Raw genomic sequence first — 21,553 nt, 5'->3', positions numbered from 1 at the left:
AGAAAGGCATACCCTCGCGGGGCTCGCTTCGCTCGCCACGCTTCGGGCACGGTGGCTCGCTGCGCTCGCCACAAGGTTTATAACCAACTCTATGCCGACATGGATAGAGAAAGTATGAAATAATCCAAAAACATGTTACATTTAAAAAAAAACATTTGTCTATATTTTTTATGTCGACCATTTTCATGTCGACCTTTTGACCCTGTCGACCTTTTGACCTGTCGACCTTTTCAATGTCGACCTTTTGACCATGTCGACCTTTTGACCTGTCGACCTTTTCCATGTCGACCTTTTGACCCTGTCGACCTTTTGACCCTGTCGACCTAATGTCCATCTAACATATGGTGTCTATCTATTGACTGTCTAACTAGACACTGTCTATCTATCAAATGGATAGGGTTGAAACCACCAAAAACCAAACCAGCAACCATGTTAAACCATCGATATCTATTAAAATCTCATTTCATGTATCTACGAAATCTGGAGAGAACACCAACCTCATCGCAGACATAGAGATAGATGGATCCCTCTCTTTTCCTCTTACGGATAAGTATTACTCCCATTACATTTTTCACCATCATAGAGCAAACTCTTCATAGGAAAGTGGGTAAAAAAACATCTCCCACTCCCTCAAAATCCAGCGCCAACTTCCACACCTACCTTTCTTTTTTTACCGTGCATTTGTGACTTGGATCCTCCTGGGATTGATCCACAGGCGTAGGGAATAGACAGCAGGAGTTCACATCCAGGAGCGCCCCAGATTTCCCCTTAAACCTTTTTACAAATTAAAGCTGTATGTACAATGTAGTGTACGCAGTATACGGCAAAACATGATTGCTGTGACGGTTGCATCTGTGAATGTATAAGCCTCTAGTTCTGCTGTGAAAATGAGTCTCAGGATTAATTCTGGCAGTTGCCTATGCATGGTGTAGTCTCGCCTAGTACTGGCTACATGTCTGTTCGGGTTACATGTGTAATGTGCACCGGCTGGAACCCATATTTTGCAATGCATTTAAAAGGCCAGCCAGACTTCTGGGAGTACCCGTGCAATGGCCATGGAGCGCCTGTGTAATGATTATGGAGTTTCAGAGCATGTGTCTTGGTCAGGGGATATGTGTCATGGTCATGAAGTTCTCTTGTCGTGATCAGGGACTGCATGTGTCATGGTCACGGAGTGCCTGTGTAATAGTCATGAAATGTTTGTGTCATGGAGTGCATTTGTAATGTTTATGGAGTAAAAAGTATTGTGGTTGCAAATATGGAGAACATGTATGTGAATTAATACATCTGTTACATTTATTGCATTGGTGTGATTTCTTATAACTATAGGGGATATTGAAAACATGTATGTGAATTAAGAGCCATGTACTAGCTGTGTCATAACAGGGCAGCAGCCTTAGAAGATAATATTTACTTTCAATAACAGAGATGGACAGTGACGTATTTTTTTCATCATTGTAACTATAGATATAATATCTGCTGTGTCTGCACTTCACCCACATTGGGCCTCGTACGGTTGGATGTTAGTAATTTTTATTTGTGTAAAAGGGGAATCACCCACTGCCTCTCCCGTTTGTAGGATAGTGCAAATGTATAATTTACAGGGGCCGTTGAAACACCCTGTAACCAGCCCTGACTGTATTGTTCCCTTTTGTGAAGCACAGCAAGATACGCTTGTGTTACATAAATAATGTTAATAGATCACAATAACTGCAGTCCTGATAGCAAAGATTATGACTAGTATTGAAAAGGAATCTGTAGCTTATGGACATAGGTAATGAAAAACGAAACCTTTACATGTAACAGTTTTGATTTGAAATACACGTAAGTACAGTATGTGCTCACTTTGAACATGCCTTTAATGTATTATTTTTCTTTAATTGATTTTAGTGCTGAGAAACAGCCAAATGAGAATGGCTTGTGTACGCAGAACAACAATTTTGAAGAGATTATACATTTACCTGTTGGAACGAAATCAATCAAACTTGATTCTCTAAACAATGAGGGGAACAGCATCCAGGATCTCCCTTTAAATCCAATTCTAGCTTTTGAAGTAGACAGTGTGCAGACCCCACAAACAGCAGGTACAGTAATGCTTGTAGTGACTGTGCATAATGAGTCACTACTAAAATCGTGCGATCATCTCTGTTGTCTACGGTTTATATTTCAGTAATGTAATGAAGACATTTAGTAAACGAGGAATACAGAGCATATTAATACCAGGTAGTTCCTCATAGGTACAAATATGCTTACAGTACCATTGTCTGTCCTACCGTGGTTAGAGAAATAAATCTCCCCTGATGCCACTTTTGGTGTCTCCAATCTGTGACTTTGTGCAAATACCACTACACTGCCCTGGGATATATCCCTGCATATGAATGTGCAAGGACTGAGACACCCACTGTGAGCATCTGTTGATGCTGTAATACCGCCTGGTGCACTTTTACATGCACCATTGGTCACACCATGGAAACTTGTATCAGCCCTGTGGCAGGGGCAGATCTTCCGTCCAAGTACAGCGTCCTATGTGAATGATGAAGCGTTTATGTAACCACTCTAGTGACGCGCTCTCCATACTCCCATAACACGACTTGCCAATTTTGCGCATCCTGATAGCTTTACAATGGGGTATACCGCACAGGTTGGATATAAAGACAAGTTGTAAGTACCAAGATAATAAGAATTTACTTACCGATAATTCTATTTCTCGGAGTCCGTAGTGGATGCTGGGGTTCCTGAAAGGACCATGGGGGATAGCGGCTCCGCAGGAGACAGGGCACAAAAAGTAAAGCTTTAGGATCAGGTGGTGTGCACTGGCTCCTCCCCCTATGACCCTCCTCCAAGCCTCAGTTAGGATACTGTGCCCGGACGAGCGTACACAATAAGGAAGGATTTTGAATCCCGGGTAAGACTCATACCAGCCACACCAATCACACTGTACAACCTGTGATCTGAACCCAGTTAACAGTATGATAACAGCGGAGCCTCTGAAAAGATGGCTCACAACAATAATAACCCGATTTTTGTAACTATGTACAAGTATTGCAGATAATCCGCACTTGGGATGGGCGCCCAGCATCCACTACGGACTCCGAGAAATAGAATTATCGGTAAGTAAATTCTTATTTTCTCTATCGTCCTAGTGGATGCTGGGGTTCCTGAAAGGACCATGGGGATTATACCAAAGCTCCCAAACGGGCGGGAGAGTGCGTATGACTCTGCAGCACCGAATGAGAGAACTCCAGGTCCTCCTTAGCCAGGGTATCAAATTTGTAGAATTTAGCAAACGTGTTTGCCCCTGACCAAGTAGCTGCTCGGCAAAGTTGTAAAGCCGAGACCCCTCGTGCAGCCGCCCAAGATGAGCCCACCTTCCTTGTGGAATGGGCATTTACAGATTTTGGCTGTGGCAGGCCTGCCACAGAATGTGCAAGCTGAATTGTACTACAAATCCAACGAGCAATAGTCTGCTTAGAAGCAGGAGCACCCAGGTTTTTGGGTGCCTACAATATAAACAGCAAGTCAGACTTTCTGACTCCAGCCGTCCTGGAATTATATATATATATATATATTTTCAGGGCCCTGACAACGTCTAGCAACTTGGAGTCCTCCAAGTCCCTAGTAGCCGCAGGCACCACAATAGGTTGTTTCAGGTGAAACGCTGACACCACCTTAGGAAGAAACTGGGGACGAGTCCGCAGTTCTGCCCTGTCCGAATGGAAAATCAAATATGGGCTTTTGTAAGACAAAACCGCCAATTTTGACAATCGCCTGGCCGAGGCCAGGGCCAACAGCATGGTCACTTTCCATGTGAGATATTTCAAATCCACAGATTTGAGTGGTTCAAACCAATATGATTTGAGGAATCCCAACACTACGTTGAGATCCCACGGTGCCACTGGAGGCACACAAGGGCTGTATATGCAATACTCCCTTGACAACGTCTGGACTTCAGGAACTGAAGCCAATTCTTTCTGGAAGAAAATCTATAGGGCCGAAACTTGAACCTTAATGGACCCCAATTTGAGGCTCATAGACACTCCTGTTTGCAGGAAGTGCAGAAATCGACCTAGTTGAAATTTTTTCGTGGGGCCCTCCTGGCCTCACCCACGCAACATATTTTTACCACATGTGGTGATAACGTTGTGCGGTCACCTCCTTCCTGGCTTTGACCAGGGTAGGTATGACCTCTTCCGGAATGCCTTTTCCCTTAGGATCCGGCGTTCAAACCGCCATGCCGTCAAACGCAGTCGCGGTAAGTCTTGGAACAGACAAGGTCCCTGCTGGAGCAGGTCCTTTCTTAAATGCCGATGCCACGGTTCCTCTTGGAACAGACATGGTACTTGCTGAAAGCAAATCCCTTCTTAGCTCCCGAGGCCATTAGTCCTCTGTGAGCATCTCTTGAAGTTCCGGTTACCAAGTCCCTCTTGGCCAATCCGGAGCCACGAGTATAGTTCTTACTCCTCTATGTCTTATAATTCTCAATACCTTGGTTATGAGAAGCAGAGAAGGGAACACATACACCGACTGTTACACCCACGGTGTTACCAGGACGTCCACAGCTATCGCTTGAAGGTCTCGTGACCTGGCGCAATACCTGTCCCATTTTTTTGTTCGGGCGGGACGCCATCATGTCCACCTTTGGTCTTTCCCAACGGTTCACAATCATGCGGAAAACTTCCCGATGAAGTTCCCACTCTCCCGGGTGGAGGTCGTGCCTGCTGAGGAAGTCTGCTTCCCAGTCGTCCACTCCCGGAATGAACACTGCTGACAGTGCTATCACATGATTTTCCGCCTAGCGAAAAATCCTTGCAGTTTTGTCACTGCCCTCCTGCTTCTTGTGCCGCCCTTTCTGTTTACGTGGGCGACTGCCGTGATGTTATCCCACTGGATCAATACCGGCTGACCTTGAAGCAGAGGTCTTGCTAAGCTTAGAGCATTATAAATTTGTTCTTAGCTCCAGTATATTTATGTGGAGAGAATTCTCCAGACTTGATCACACTCCTTGTGTGACTGCTCCCCAGCCTCTCAGGCTGGCCTCCGTGGTCACGAGCATCCAATCCTGAATGCCGAATCTGCGGCCCTCTAGAAGATGAGCACTCTGTAATCACCACAGGAGAGACACCCTTGTCCTTGGATATAGGGTTATCCGCTGATGCATCTGAAGATGCGATCCGGACCATTTGTCCAGCAGATCCCACTGAAGAGTTCTTGCGTGAAATCTGCCGAATGGAAGCGCTTCGTAATAAGCCACCATTTTTACCAGGACTCTTGTGCAATGATGCACTGACACTTTTCCTGGTTTTAGGAGGATCCCGATTAGCTCGGATAACTCCCTGGCTTTCTCCTCTGGGAGAAACACCTTTTCCTGGACTGTGTCCAGAATCATCCCTAGGACCAGCAGACGTGTCGTCGGAACAACTGCGGTTTTGGAATATTTAGAATCCACCCGTGCTGTCGTAGAACTACTTGAGATAGTGCTACTCCGACCTCCAACTGTTCTCTGGACCTTGTTCTTATCAGGAGGTCGTCCATTTTCTTTGAAGACGAATCCTCCTTTCGGTCATTACCTTGGTAAGGACCCGGGGTGCCTTGGACAATCCAACGGCATCGTCTTGAAACTGATAGTGACAGTTCTGTACCACGAACCTGAGGTACCCTTGGTGAGAAAAGGCAAATTTTGGGACATGGAGGTAAGCATCCCTGATGTCCCGGGACACCATATAGTCCCCTTGTTCTTTGCTATCACTGCTCTGAGTGACTCCATCTGGATTTGAACCCTTGTAAGTGTTCAAATTTTTCAGATTTAGAATAGGTCTCACCTAGCCTTCAGTACCACCATATAGTGTGGAGTAATACCCCTTTCCTTGTTGTCGGAGGGGTAAATTTATTATCACCTGCTGGGAATACAGCTTGTGAATTGTTTTCAATACTGCCTCCCTGTCGGAGGGAGACATTGGTACAGCAGACTACAGGAACCTGCGAGGGGGGAAACCTCTCGACATTCCAATCTGTACCCCTTGGATACTACTTGTAGGATCCAGGGGTCCTGTACGGTCCCAGCGTCATGCTGAGAACTTGGTAGAAGCGGTGGAGGGCTTCTGTTCCTGGGAATGGGCTGCCTGCTGCAGTCTTCTTCCCTTTCCTCTATCCCTGGGCAGATATGACTCTTATAGGGACGAAAGGACTGAGGCTGAAAAGACGGTGTCTTTTTCTGCAGAGATGTGACTTAGGGTAAAAAACGGTGGATTTTCCAGCAGTTGCCCTGGCCACCAGGTCCCATGGACCGACCCCAAATAACTCCTCCCCTTTATACGGCAATACATCTTTGTGCCGTTTGGAATCTGCATCACCTGACCACTGTCGTGTCCATAAACATCTTCTTGCAGATATGGACATCGCATTTACTCTTGATGCCAGAGTGCAAATATCCCTCTGCGCATCTCGCATATATAGAAATGCATCCTTTAAATGCTCTATAGTCAATAAAATACTGTCCCTGTCAAAGGTATCAATATTTTTAGTCAGGGAATCCGACCAAGCCACCTCAGCTCTGCACATCCAGGCTGAGGCGATCGCTGGTCGCAGTATAACACCAGCATGTGTGTGTATACTTTTTAGGATATTTTTCAGCCTCCTATCAGCTGGCTCCTTAAGTACGGCCCTATCCGTAGATGGTACCGCCACTTGTTCTGATAAGCGTGTGAGCGCCTTATCCACCTTGAGGGGTGTTTCCCACCGCGCCTTAACTTCTGGCGGGAAAGGGTATACCGCCAATAATTTTCTATCGGGGGAAACCCACGCATCATCACACACTTCATTTAATTTATCTGATTCAGGAAAAACTACAGGTAGTTTTTTCACCTCACACATAATACCCTTTTTTGTGGTACTTGGAGTATCAGAAATATGTAACACCTCCTTCATTGCCCTTAATGTGTGGCCCTAAAAGAAAATACGTTTGTTTCTTCACCGTCGACACTGAAATCAGTGTCCGTGTCTGGGTCTGTGTCGACCGACTGAGGTAAATGGGCATTTTACAGCCCCTGACGGTGTTTGAGATGCCTGGACAGATACTAATTTGTTCGCCGGCCCTCTCATGTCGTCAACCGGCTTGCAGCGTGTTGACATTGTCACGTAATGTCCATAAATAAGCCATCCATTCCGGTGTCGACTCCCTAGAGAGTGACATCACCATTAGAGGCAATTTGCTCCGCCTCCTCACCAACATCGTCCTCATACATGTCGACACACACGTACCGACATATAGCACACACACACACAGGGAATGCTCTGATAGAGGACAGGACCCCACTAGCCCCTTGGGGAGACAGAGGGAGAGTTTGCCAGCACACACCAAAGCGCTATATTTTACAGGGATAGCCTTATAATAAGTGCTCCCTTATAGCTGCTTTTATAAAATCACAATTTCGCCAAATTTTGCCCCCCCTCTCTTGATTTAACCCTGTTTCTGTAGTGCAGTGCAGGGGAGAGCCTGGGAGCCTTCCTGACCAGCGGAACTGTGTGAGGAAATGGCGCTGTGTGCTGAGGAGATAGGCCCCGCCCCCTTTTCGGCGGGCTCGTCTCCCGCTTAAAAATGGATTCTGGCAGGGGTTAAATATCTCCATATAGCCCCGGAGGCTATATGTGAGGTATTTTTTGCCAAAAAAAGGATTTTCATTGCTGCCCAGGGCGCCCCCCCCCAGCGCCCTGCACCCTCAGTGACTGCCGTGTGAAGTGTGCTGAGAGCAATGGCGCACAGCTGCAGTGCTGTGCGCTACCTTAAGAAGACTGAGGAGTCTTCTGCCGCCGATTCTGGACCTTCTTCTCTTTTCAGCATCTGCAAGGGGGCCGGCGGCGAGGCTCCGGTGACCATCCAGGCTGTACCTGTGATCGTCCCTCTGGAGCTAATGTCCAGTAGCCAAAGAAGCCAATCCATCCTGCACGCAGGTGAGTTCACTTCTTCTCCCCTAAGTCCCTCGATGCAGTGATCCTGTTGCCAGCAGGACTCACTGTAAAATAAAAAACCTAAGCTAAACTTTTCTAAGCAGCTCTTTAGGAGAGCCACCTAGATTGCACCCTTCTCGGCCGGGCACAAAAACCTAACTGAGGCTTGGAGGAGGGTCATAGGGGGAGGAGCCAGTGCACACCACCTGATCCTAAAGCTTTACTTTTTGTGCCCTGTCTCCTGCGGAGCCGCTATCCCCCATGGTCCTTTCAGGAACCCCAGCATCCACTAGGACGATAGAGAAAAAGTGATAAGATTAAAAAAAAAAAAAAATTTCTCGTCCATATCTATCTTTGGTGTTGCACCCTTGAGTCAGTGTGAGACTTTCCAAACACAAGGGGAGAAAAAGACTCCTCCTGATAGCTACCTCCCAGGAACGCCCAGCACTTTCCCATGAGATATGGGTAATGTGTGTGCACTCTGTAATGTATGAACTATATGAGGAAAGTAGCAGAAACTAGCTGAACATGGGCAGTGCGTGTGACCAAATCCCTGTGACAGAGGAGTGATGGTTTCAGCATGTTTGGTAAAGGCTACAGTAAGGAAGAAAGTGGGTTAATGTGAGGAAAACTGTGGGCAAAAGTGATTCCGGGGCCCCGAGACACATATTTCCTACCATCATTCAGCAACTATACAATTAATTAGATGTATGGCATGGATTTTCTGGAATGCTTGGGACATGCCTAAAATATACTAAATTAGATTTAAAATCATGAGAGCGTGCGTGAGGAGGAGGAGTAGTGAGACCATCTCCTATGGTTTTTAAAAGTTGGCTTCTCTGATGAAAATGGCCTTTGTCCATCCTGAGATTGTGCTCGGAACCCTATAGCTGTAATAGTTCATTGCCAGAGATCTGCTGTCCTGCCGAAGGGGGACTTTTTCTCTTTTTCAAACAGACTGGTGGTGTCAAATCCCCTTCTCATGTGATCAATGGATGGGAACTGTTTTGACACCGTCACTTTAAAAAGAAATAATTGTTGGTCCAGGAGGACTGCGGATCTGATTCATTAGGCTGTTAGAGGATGATGCTAGGTAACCCTTTCTACTGCATTTTTAGTGTTGGCTCTTTTATTCTACAAATTAGCTCCCGACATGTTTAAAGCCATTCTTGAAAATGCTTTTTTTGTTTTGTCTATTATATATATAAAATATACATATATTTTATAAAATGTAATCTTAATCTGTTTTTTTTAATTACAGAGGTAAATTGAACTCCACAGTCATATGTAAAAATCATCTAAAAATCCCCTGGCATTTTTTCAAAAGACGGAAGGATTGTTTACTCTGTGGGTTGCCTGTGAAAAACCCTTACCAGTACCAGCTGACGGGCTGCTGCTCTTAAAAAGACAAATATCAAAGTTTTTGTTTTCTTTTTTTAAGTGTGCAGTGCGTACACCAGCGGTTCTCTCCCAGATGCTGCTTCTAGCAAGTGTTTGTTGAAGTCTTCACCTACATTGAAGGGGGAAATAATAATTGGAAGTATGAAGGCTGTGTGTGGGGGGGGGACATTTAGGGACTGTCAAGTTTTAAATATAATTGTTTAACATGCTAATGATCTTTTACACTGTATATGTTTAATACTTGAATAAACCTTCATCGCTCTACATGTAGGGCTATGGAGTGGTTTCATTTAAACCATTTGGTTTAAATATTATTACAGAGAACTCCATTTATAGGGGCTTTAATGTATAGGCTACTGTATCAGGTTCTCTGACATGTAATTAGTACGTGAATATCAGATTCCTCTCATTGGTTGATTTTTCTCATTTTCTTTGAAAGTGATTGACAATTTCTTAATTTGATTTGGAAATATAATGAATAATCTAGTTGCTGCTTTGATTTTATTTGCATTTATTTTATTTTAATTATACTGTAAGAATCAATGTTTCCCAGAGTAAATTATACCTGATTTTATCATACTTGAATATTTGTTGTACAACAAAAACTTAAAAGGAAATTCTATATTCTAACTGTAATTTTCTGTTTGCTTTTCTTACCTATAAATGTTTCTTTGCCTTACTAAATTCTTAAACACATGGATATATATATATAAATATATATAAATATGGGTGAATTCTAAGGAAAATAATTATCACCGAAAACATTTGTTCCTTTGCTCGTTTCAGAGCAAAACAAAATGTTAAGCAATTATTAATTTATCTTTTGTCTAAATGTCTTTCCACCGTTTTCCTCACATGATCACTTACACTGTACATTGCTGTTTTTATCTATAGAATGAAGGCTTATAAACTTGCACTTTTTTTATTTTATTTTTTATTTAACCCTCATTGCTCAAATTGTCTTATTTGTGTTGTAAATGACGATAACATAGTCAGGTAAAGGGTGATAAATCACTAGCCCATAGTTTCCCATTTTAGTTGTCAAGGATCCTCTGAGGTCTGAGCGTAGAGGGTATAACATTGTTACACTGGTTTTCTCCAACAGGTATATGCTAGAACACAGGTTCTCAAACTCGGTCCTCAGGACCCCACACAGTGCATGTTTTGCAGGTCTCCTCACAGAATCACAAGTGAAATAATTAGCTCCACCTGTGGACCTTTTAAAATGTGTCAGTGACTAATTAATACACCTGTGCACCTGCTGGGTTACCTGCAAAACATGCACTGTGTGGGGTCCTGAGGACCGAGTTTGAGAACCACTGTGCTAGAACATGGCCTAGAGTAGATCACAGGCCTGGTGATGGAAATCTGATTTGGCTATATAGGTCTACAGGGTTTATCATGCATCAATAGAGTAATATATAAACTGTTTTACACAATCTACTGTCACACATTACGTTCTGTTTAGTTTGTCCTGATGCCCATGTACATAAAAGTTATATTTACAAAAGAAAAAAAATCATGTAGTTTATTTCTTTTAATCTATATAGCATGTTATTCATAAATAAATATGTTTGAAGTCATTTTAATTAGCTGGAAAGCTGTGTGTTCATTTCTGTCACTCCTCCATATTATACAAAGACTAACCATTGCTGAACAAGTCAAATGGGTGCGGATTGAAAGATAGACCGTACATAGATAGGCAGTGAATATGTCGACATGCAAATGGTCAACACTCCCTCCCACTAATCCTAACTCTCCCTTTAGTGCCTAACCCTAATCATCCCCTTCAGCAGACTAACCCTAACCCTAAAAATCATGAAAAATAATTGGGTCCACCATTTTTTTTCTCCCAAACTTTTGACCCTGTCTACCATCTGGTGTCAACCTATTAACTGTCTACCTACCATCCGGATACCAGGCAGACTGCTAAACCAGTCAGAATGAAACATACATCAATAAATTATTTTTTTATCAACTTTCTAGTTTAATGTATTATTCGATCACTCCTTTACACAATTTACCAGTTCACAATATGACCATATCAACATTTTTTTTATGCTTACAATACAGTAGGAGTGGATTAAACATCTGGTATAAAACACAAAAGGTATAACATAGAAAACCTACTTCTAAAAGTTATGTTTTAATACAAAACACAAGTGTATAATAAATAAAAAAGGAAGAGAAGTGATGCTTTTGGAAGATGCAGTTAAAGTATAATTCCACTGAAAAAACAAATGTTGCCTAATTAATATAATTATGCTAGATACTACAAGTTAAATAATTCCTGATGATTAAAGTGCAGTGCACTGATTGTTTCCCTGGTTGCAGTGAATGAAATATCAGCAACAATGTGTTTCTGCGTTTTCATTAGGTGAGTTTAGGTGGATGTCCCATTTCAAATATTTGGTGTTCTCAGAGTCAAGTGTAAAACCTAATTGATCTAATATCATCTATATTTTTGAGTGGAGTTATCCTTTAAATTTGATTTGTTTATCCAATACAAGGAATGTGCTCTGTCCAGTGAGAATGGGGTTTGTCTTCCGCAAGTATCAATCCAATGCGTATTATCAAGAGGATGCACCGACAACACTGGCAGGAACAAGATCCACATCACAAAATATTTTCCCTACATGAAAAAGTAAACACTACAGCAACAGTCAGTGGGGGAATTATAGCTGACCCCACTAGCCAAGACCATTTACAAATAATAACAGCAGTGTTAGCCAATCACTCGTTCAAGTGTAAGCTCTGTGTTTGGTTGATGGCCAGTCTGAGCAGTTCCTGCGTCTCCTCTGTCTGCTGGCGGACCTGTTCGAGCTGTTCCTTTAGCCGACTCTGACTGATGGTCATGGAAAACTCAGGATCTGAAACAGAGAATTACCAAACCACCATTCTTAGACGTTATTGATTAGTACTGGGCATAACTAAATTGTGGCATCACTTTATATTCCAAGGCCTTGGCACACAACTGGAGGCCGTGATCTTAATGCTCTGGATTTCCCTTTCATATGCTTATACAGACCCACCTTATGCACGTGACTTTTTAATCCACCACAAGAGGGGAAAAAACCTTAATACTTGTCTGTGTGTTCTCTCCCTATTCATATTTTGTGAAACACTAAATTTTGTTTGCAATATTTAATATACTGTACTTTAATTAGATTATCTTATATTTGTACTTATAACATGCTCCACAGCTTTATGTAACATAATAAAAACTGTATGTACCTCTGGCAGACAAAAACCCCCCACCATCAAATAGCAGCATGCTGTCTCTCTATTCCTCACCATACCTGAAACTGAACACCGTTGTATGATTTGGAAGAATACAGCAATCAGATTACTAATTTTTAAAAGCAGACTATACAATACTGCATCTCATTTGGGTCCTGGCTCTAAATGCAATTCAGCATTTCATTGTATGCTGCCAGTAGTTAAAAGTAGAATAGTACCAGGGAAGGAGAGGCATTTAACAGCTTAGTGCCATCAAAACAGCACTTCTCCTACATCCAAACTGGAAGATACCATGAACATGAGTTGTGTTAAGGGTATAGGAGCTGGGAGCTGCAAAGGTTCACTTTCTCCAGTGTAGGTGTTGGGCAGGTCTTTGGCTTTAGTTAAACTTCTGGCTGCTTGTGCAGCATCCACAAAAAAAAGTCCTACTTCCCTGCAGGAGTGCAAGTCCGGGAGCGAGTCTCTTTACTAGTATTTACCCTTTATTATAGTAATAGTATTGTATATTTGTGTGTGTTGGAGTATGTTACAGATATTACCCTTTATACTTTTTTTTTTTTGGGGGGGGGGGCATTGGGGAGTGGGTGACTTCGATTCTGGTCTGTTAAGTTTCATCTGAAAGCAGTTAACCATTCCTAGGCAAAGGTGGGAGGAAGGCAGTTGATTACATATGTCACCTGCTGTGCAGCCTGCAAGGTATGGGAATGTGGTACGAACATGGCTGGGGAACCCTGTTTGGGTGAGATCTCGAGCTTAGTCCATTACTGTGGGGACAAGGTTTGCTGGGGGTCATAGAGAAGAGAGTGTTAACGCTACCTTTTCTCAGGAGGAAATATCGTTTCCTTCAACTCTGTTCAGTATGCCAGATTTCACTACTGAAAGTTCCAGTTAAATATCTTGAGAAAATGATCAAGTTACATACGAGTTGGATTCTCAGCTCATGACGCTGTCTCCAGATACATGTCAGTCTTTCTTTTAGGTGGTGTTTGAGGTCAGGCAGCTTAACTTAATGTCACCAATTATCTTCATCTTGGCACATTGTTGTGTTGCACACAAGTGTTCAGGGCTGGGGAGATATGACCTTAATTTTTTGCCTCCGCTTGCACTGGACCACTGATGAGACAAAGCTTGTCATCAATGTTCAGAAGCTCTGGGCTGGCCTGAATGCTCCAATCAAGGGCCTACTTTGTATCAATTGGATACCAACATGGTGTATATAAATGATTGGGGGATTGAGTAATTCTCTAGCAAGGTGATTCTTTACTGATTCTGGCAGAAGCAGAGAGCCCTTTGTGCCAGTTATAGCCTCTGTGTATTTCTCTAACGTCCTAGTGGATGCTGGGGACTCCGTAAGGACCATGGAGAATAGACGGGCTCCGCAGGAGACAGGGCACTCTAAGAAAGAATTAGGACTACTGGTGTGCACTGGCTCCTCCCTCTATGTCCCTCCTCCAGACCTCAGTTAGAATCTGTGCCCGGACAGAGCTGGGTGCATTTTAGTGAGCTCTCCTGAGCTTGCTAATAAGAAAGTATTTTGTTAGGTTTTTTATTTTCAGAGAGATCTGCTGGCAACAGACTCTCTGCTACGTGGGACTGAGGGGAGAGAAGCAGACCTACTAACTGCGGATAGGTCATGCTTCTTAGGCTACTGGACACCATTAGCTCCAGAGGGATCGAACACAGGAACGCACCCTTGGTCGTCCGATCCCGGAGCCGCGCCGCCGTCCCCCTCGCAGAGCCAGAAGACAGAAGCGGCGAGAGAAGCAAGAATACTTCAATATTGGCGGCAGAAGACTCCTGTCTTCATATGAGGTAGCGCACAGCACTGCAGCTGTGCGCCATTGCTCCCACATTAAACCCGCACACTCCGGTCACTGTAGGGTGCAGGGCGGGGCGCCCTGGGCAGCAATTGAGTACCTCTTGGCATAAAAGAGCATATATACAGTTGGACACTGTATATATGCATGAGCCCCCGCCATTATTTTACACAAAATCGCGGGACTGAAGCCCGCCGCTGAGGGGGCGGAGCTTCTTCCTCAGCACTCACCAGCGCCATTTACTCTCCACAGCTCCGCTGAGAGGAAGCTCCCCAGGCTCTCCCCTACAGAATCACGGTAGAAAGAGGGTAAAAAGAGAGGGGGGGCACATAAATTTAGCGCAAAATCATTAATACAGCAGCTACTTGGTAAACAATAAGTTACTGTGTAATTCCTGGGTTATATAGCGCTGGGGTGTGTGCTGGCATACTCTCTCTCTGTCTCTCCAAAAGGCCTTGTGGGGGTTCTATCCTCAAATAGAGCATCCCCTGTGTGTGTGGTGTGTCGGTACGCTTGTGTCAACATGTTTGACGAGGAAGGCTATGTGGAAGCAGAGCAGGTGCAGATGAATGTGGTGTCTCCGCCGACGGCGCCGACACCTGATTGGATGGATATGTGGAAGGTGTTAAATGATAATGTAAACTCCTTGCATAAAAGGTTGGATAAAGCTGAAGCCTTGGGACAGTCAGGGTCTCAACCCATGCCAGATCCTACACCGCAGAGGCCGTCAGGGTCTCGGAAGCGCCCACTATCCCAGATTGTTGACACCGATATCGACACGGATTCTGAATCCAGTGTCGATGGCGATGATGCAAAGTTGCAGCCTAAAATGGCTAAAGCCATCCGCTACATGATTATATCAATGAAGGATGTATTGCACATTTCAGAGGTAAACCCTGTCCCTGACAAGAGGGTTTATATGTTTGAGGAAAAAAGGCAAGAAGTGACCTTTCCCCCTTCACATGAGTTAAATGAGTTATGTGAAAAAGCTTGGGATTCTCCTGATAGGAAAGTGCAGATTACCAAACTGTTACTTATGGCGTATCCTTTCCCGCCAACGGACAGGTTACGCTGGGAATCCTCCCCTAGCGTAGACAAAGCTTTGACACGCTTATCTAAGAAGGTGGCCCTGCCGTCACAGGATACGGCCACCCTAAAAGATCCTGCGGATAGGAAGCAGGAAGGTATCCTGAAGTCCGTTTATACACATTCAGGTACCCTACTGAGGCCGGCAATTGCGTCGGCCTGGATGTGTAGTGCTGTAGCAGCATGGACAGATACTCTGTCTGAGGAACTTGATACCTTGGACAAGGATACTATAGTACTGACACTGGGGCATATAAAAGACGCTGTCCTATATATGAGGGATGCCCAGAGAGACATTTGCCTACTGGGCTCTAGAATAAATGCAATGTCAATTTTGGACAGTCTCTCGGACCTAGTTTCCACAGCTACGGCTGGGAAGTCAAATTTTTTGCCATATATTCCCTCACAACCTAAGAAAGCACCGTATTACCAAATGCAGTCCTTTCGGTCGCAAAGAGGCAAAAAAGTCCGAGGGGCGTCTTTTCTTGCCAGAGGCAGTGGTAGAGGAAAGAAGCTGCACAATACAGCTAGTTCCCAGGAACAGAAGTCCTCCTCGGCTTCCACTAAATCCACCGCATGACGCTGGGGCTCTCCGAAATTTCAGCCACCAGTGGGTTCGCTCACAGGTGGATCCCTGGGCTATACAGATTGTGTCTCAGGGATACAAGCTGGAATTCGAAGTGATGCCCCCTCACCGTTACCTCAAATCAGCCCTGACAGCTTCCCCCATAGAAAGGGAAGAAGTGTTAGCGGCAATTCACAAATTATATCTTCAGCAGGTGGTGGTACTGGTTCCCCTCCCTCAACAGGGAAGGGGTTACTATTCCACAATGTTTGTGGTTCCGAAACCGGACAGTTCGGTCAGACCCATATTGAATTTAAAATCCCTGAACATTTACCTGAAAAGGTTCAAGTTCAAGATGGAATCGCTCAGGGCGGTCATTGCGAGCCTGGAAGAGGGGGATTTTATGGTGTCTCTGGACATAAAGGATGCTTACCTGCATGTCCCCATTTATCAACCTCATCAGGAGTACCTCATATTTGTGGTACAGGACTGTCATTACCAATTCCAGACGTTGCCGTTTGGTCTGTCCACGGCACCGAGAATATTTACCACGGTAATGGCAGAAATGATGGTGCTTCTGCGAAAGCAAGGAGTTACAATTATCCCATACTTGGACGATCTCCTCATAAAGGCGAGGTCCAGAGAGCAGTTGCTGATCAGCGTAGCACACTCTCGGGAGATGTTACAACAGCACGGCTGGATTCTGAATATTCCAAAGTTGCAGCTGATTCCTACGACGAGACTGCCCTTCCTGGGCATGATTCTGGACACAGACCAGAAGAAGGTGTTTCTCCCGGAGGAGAAGGCACAGGAACTCGTGACTCTGGTCAGAGACCTCTTAAAACCAAAACAGGTGTCGGTGCATCAATGCACGCGAGTCCTGGGAAAGATGGTGGCGTCATACGAAGCCATTCCCTTCGGCAGGTTCCATGCGAGGACCTTTCAGTGGGATCTGTTGGACAAGTGGTCCGGATCGCATCTTCAGATGCATCGGCTGATCACCCTATCCCCCAGGGCCAGGGTGTCTCTTCTGTGGTGGCTGCAGAGTGCTCACCTTCTCGAGGGCCGCAGGTTCGGCATACAGGACTGGGTCCTGGTGACCACGGATGCAAGCCTCCGAGGGTGGGGGGGGGCAGTCACTCAGGGAAGAAACTTCCAGGGGCTGTGGTCAAGTCAGGAGACTTGTCTGCACATCAATATCCTGGAACTAAGGGCCATATACAACGCCCTGAGTCAAGCGGAGCCTCTGCTTCGCAACCAACTGGTGCTGATTCAGTCAGACAACATCACCGCAGTGGCTCATGTAAACCGCCAGGGCGGCACAAGAAGCAGGGTGGCGATGGCAGAAGCCACCAGAATTCTTCGCTGGGCGGAGAATCACGTGCAAGCACTGTCAGCAGTGTTCATTCCGGGAGTGGACAACTGGGAAGCAGACTTCCACAGCAGGCACGACCTCCACCCGGGAGAATGGGGACTTCATCAGGAAGTCTTCACACAGATTACAAATCGATGGGAACTGCCACAGGTGGACATGATGGCATCCCGCCTCAACAAAAAGCTACAAAGGTATTGCGCCAGGTCAAGAGACCCTCAGGCGATAGCTGTAGACGCACTAGTGACACCGTGGGTGTTCCAGTCGGTTTATGTGTTTCCTCCTCTTCCTCTCATACCCAAGGTGCTGAGAATCGTAAGAAAAAGAGGAGTGAGAACAATACTCATTGTTCCGGATTGGCCAAGAAGGACTTGGTATCCGGAACTGCAAGAAATGCTCACAGAGGACCCATGGCCTCTGCCTCTCAGACAGGATTTGTTGCAACAGGGGCCCTGTCTGTTCCAAGACTTACCGCGGCTGCGTTTGACGGCATGGCGGTTGAACGCCGGATCCTAGCGGAGAAAGGCATTCCGGATGAAGTTATTCCTACGCTGATAAAGGCTAGGAAGGACGTGACAGCAAAACATTATCACCGTATATGGAGAAAATATGTTGCTTGGTGTGAGGCCAGGAAGGCCCCTACAGAGGAATTCCAGCTGGGCCTTTTCCTTCACTTCCTACAGTCGGGAGTGACTATGGGCTTAAAATTAGGGTCCATAAAGGTCCAGATTTAGGCCCTATCCATTTTCTTTCAAAAGGAACTGGCTTCTCTTCCTGAGGTTCAGACGTTTGTAAAGGGAGTGCTGCATATTCAGCCCCCTTTTGAGCCACCAGTGGCACCTTGGGATCTTAACGTGGTGTTGAGCTTCCTGAAATATCACTGGTTTGAGCCACTTAAGACCGTGGAGTTAAAATATCTCACTTGGAAGGTGGTCATGCTATTGGCCTTAGCTTCGGCTAGGCGTGTGTCAGAGTTGGCGGCTTTGTCATGTAAAAGCCCCTATCTGGTTTTCCATATGGACAGGGCAGAATTACGGACTCGTCCGCAATTTCTGCCGAAGGTGGTGTCATCTTTTCATTTGAACCAACCTATTGTGGTGCCTGCGGCTACTCGTGACTTGGAGGATTCCAAGTTACTAGATGTAGTCAGGGCTTTGAAGATTTATGTAGCCAGAACGGCTGGAGTCAGGAAAACTGACTCGCTGTTTATCCTGTATGCATCCAACAAGCTGGGTGCTCCTGCTTCAAAGCAAACTATTGCTCGCTGGATCTGTAACACGATTCAGCAGGCTCATTCTGCGGCTGGATTGCCGCATCCAAAATCAGTAAAAGCCCATTCCACAATGAAGGTGGGCTCTTCTTGGGCGGCTTCCCGAAGGGTCTCGGCATTACAGCTTTGCCGAGCGGCTACTTGGTCGGGTTCAAACACGTTTGCAAAATTCTACGAGTTTGATACCCTGGCTGAGGAGGACCTTGTGTTTGCTCATTCGGTGCTGCAGAGTCATCCGCACTCTCCCGCCCGTTTGGAAGCTATGGTATAATCCCCATGGTCCTTACTGAGTCCCCAGCATCCACTAGGACGTTAGAGAAAATAAGATTTTACTTACCGGTAAATCTATTTCTCGTAGTCTGTAGTGGATGCTGGGCGCCCGTCCCAAGTGCGGACTTCTTCTGCAATACTTGTATATAGTTATTGCTTAAATAAGGTTTATGTTATGTTTGCATCAGGTTGTCTGATGCTTTGTTGTTGTTCATACTGTTAACTGGGTAAGTTATCACAAGTTATACGGTGTGATTGGTGTGGCTGGTATGGGTCTTACCCTGGATTTCAAAATCCTTTCCTTGTACTGTCAGCTCTTCCGGGCACAGTTTCCTTAACTGAGGTCTGGAGGAGGGACATAGAGGGAGGAGCCAGAGCACACCAGTAGTCCTAATTCTTTCTTAGAGTGCCCTGTCTCCTGCAGAGCCCGTCTATTCTCCACGGTCCTTACGGAGTCCCCAGCATCCACTACGGACTACGAGAAATAGATTTACCGGTGAGTAAAATCTTATTTTTGGCCTGTGGATTTTTTGAGCCGAACTGCCATTCTAACAGAAGAATAGTTGCTCCATCGAGAAGTATTCCTGAGTAGCATTGCATTTGGCCTGAGAGCAATCTGATGGCCTCCTGATTTAGCGCTGAGGTGTCCACACTCTGCTACAAGACTATGGGGGGATATCCAATTAGCCACGGTGATTTACCATGGCTAATTGGCTCACCGAGGGCTATCCAATTAGAATAGCTGGCGCTTATCACTGATGCTGGCACTCATCTGGGATTATGCTTTGCGTGCCTCGGGCATAATCCGTGATAAGTGCCACAAAAATACATATGTCTGTGGTTTTTTGTGGCTATGTATTTTCACGTGAAAAAATAAGAATTTACTCACCGGTAATTCTATTTCTCATAGTCCGTAGTGGATGCTGGGGACTCCGTAAGGACCATGGGGATTAGCGGCTCCGCAGGAGACTGGGCACAACTATAAAGAAAGCTTTTAGACTACTGGTGTGCACTGGCTCCTCCCACTAAGACCCTCCTCCAGACCTCAGTTAGGATACTGTGCCCGGAAGAGCTGACACAATTAGGAAGGATTTTGAATCCCGGGTAAGACTCATACCAGCCACACCAATCACACCGTATAACTCGTGATACAATACCCAGTTAACAGCATGATAACAACTGAGCCTCTCAACAGATAGCTCAATAATAGCCCTTTAGTTAAGCAATAACTATATACAAGTATTGCAGACAATCCGCACTTGGGATGGGCGCCCAGCATCCACTACGGACTATGAGAAATAGAATTACCGGTGAGTAAATTCTTATTTTCTCTAACGTCCTAAGTGGATGCTGGGGACTCCATAAGGACCATGGGGATTATACCAAAGCTCCCAAACGGGAGGGAGAGTGCGGATGACTCTGCAGCACCGAATGAGAGAACTCAAGGTCCTCCTCAGCCAGGGTATCAAATTTGTAGAATTTAGCAAACGTGTTTGCCCCTGACCAAGTAGCAGCTCGGCAAAGTTGAAGAGCCGAGACCCCTCGGGCAGCCGCCCAAGAAGAGCCCACTTTCCTCGTGGAATGGGCTTTTACTGATTTAGGATGCGGCAGTCCAGCCGCAGAATGTGCAAGCTGAATCGTACTACAGATCCAGCGAGCAATAGTCTGCTTAGAAGCAGGTGCACCCAACTTGTTGGGCGCATACAGGATAAAAAGCGAGTCAGTCTTCCTGACTCCAGCTGTCCTGGAAACATAAATTTTTAGGGCCCTGACTGCATCCAACAACTTGGAAGCCTCCAAGTCATTCGTAGCCGCAGGCACCACGATAGGTTGGTTCAGATGAAAAGCTGATACCACTTTGGGGAGAAACTGGGGACGAGTCCTCAATTCTGCCCTATCCATATGGAAAATCAGATAAGGGCTTTTACATGACAAAGCCGCCAATTCTGAAACACGCCTGGCCGAAGCCAAGGCCAACAACATGACCACTTTCCACGTGAGATATTTTAAATCCACGGTTTTCAGTGGCTCAAACCAATGTGACTTTAGGAAATCCAACACCACGTTGAGATCCCAAGGTGCCACTGGAGGCACAAAAGGGGGCTGAATATGCAGCACTCCCTTAACAAAAGTCTGAACTTCAGGTAGTGAAGCCAATTCTCTCTGGAAGAAAATCGATAGAGCCAAAATCTGGACCTTAATGGAACCCAATTTAAGGCCCATAGTCACCCCTGACTGTAGGAAGTGCAGGAACCGGCCCAGCTGAAATTCTTCCGTTGGGGCCTTCCTGGCCTAACACCACGCAACATATTTTCGCCATATGCGGTGATAATGGTTCGCGGTTACTTCTTTCCTAGCTTTTATCAGCGTAGGAATGACTTCCTCCGGAATGCCCTTTTCCTTCAGGATCCGGTGTTCAACCGCCATGCCGTCAAACGCAGCCGCGGTAAGTCTTGGAACAGACAGGGCCCCTGCTGCAGCAGGTCCTGTCTGAGCGGTAGAGGCCATGGGTCCTCTGACATCATTTCTTGAAGTTCCGGATACCACGCTCTTCTTGGCCAATCCGGAACAATGAGTACAGTTCTTAC

The 21,553-nt window shown here is 45.5% G+C and overlaps 2 protein-coding genes across 8 annotated transcripts in view; one reads left to right on the top strand and one right to left on the bottom strand.

The window, feature by feature from the left end:
* The window catches only part of MAP7 (microtubule associated protein 7), a 401,030-nt gene extending 390,096 nt beyond the window's left edge, over positions 1-10,934 (top strand). For all 7 annotated transcript variants that reach the window (XM_063917404.1, XM_063917401.1, XM_063917406.1 and 4 more), the window contains 2 exons: positions 1,891-2,084; positions 9,206-10,934. In XM_063917404.1, coding sequence (XP_063773474.1) covers positions 1,891-2,084; positions 9,206-9,216 — 205 coding nt within the window. In that variant the 3' untranslated portion in view covers positions 9,217-10,934. The remainder of the gene's footprint in view (positions 1-1,890; positions 2,085-9,205) is intronic.
* Positions 10,935-11,308: 374 nt separating this feature from the next.
* LOC134909951 (uncharacterized) overlaps positions 11,309-21,553 on the bottom strand; it is a 145,928-nt gene continuing 135,683 nt past the window's right edge. The window contains exon 14 of the mRNA XM_063917407.1: positions 11,309-12,215. Within this exon, the coding sequence (XP_063773477.1) occupies positions 12,079-12,215 (137 nt within the window). The 3' untranslated portion in view covers positions 11,309-12,078. The remainder of the gene's footprint in view (positions 12,216-21,553) is intronic.

This window comes from Pseudophryne corroboree, chromosome 4 (genome assembly GCF_028390025.1).
Source record: "Pseudophryne corroboree isolate aPseCor3 chromosome 4, aPseCor3.hap2, whole genome shotgun sequence".
Lineage (NCBI taxonomy): Eukaryota > Metazoa > Chordata > Amphibia > Anura > Myobatrachidae > Pseudophryne > Pseudophryne corroboree.
This window is presented reverse-complemented; position numbering and strand designations above follow the sequence as displayed.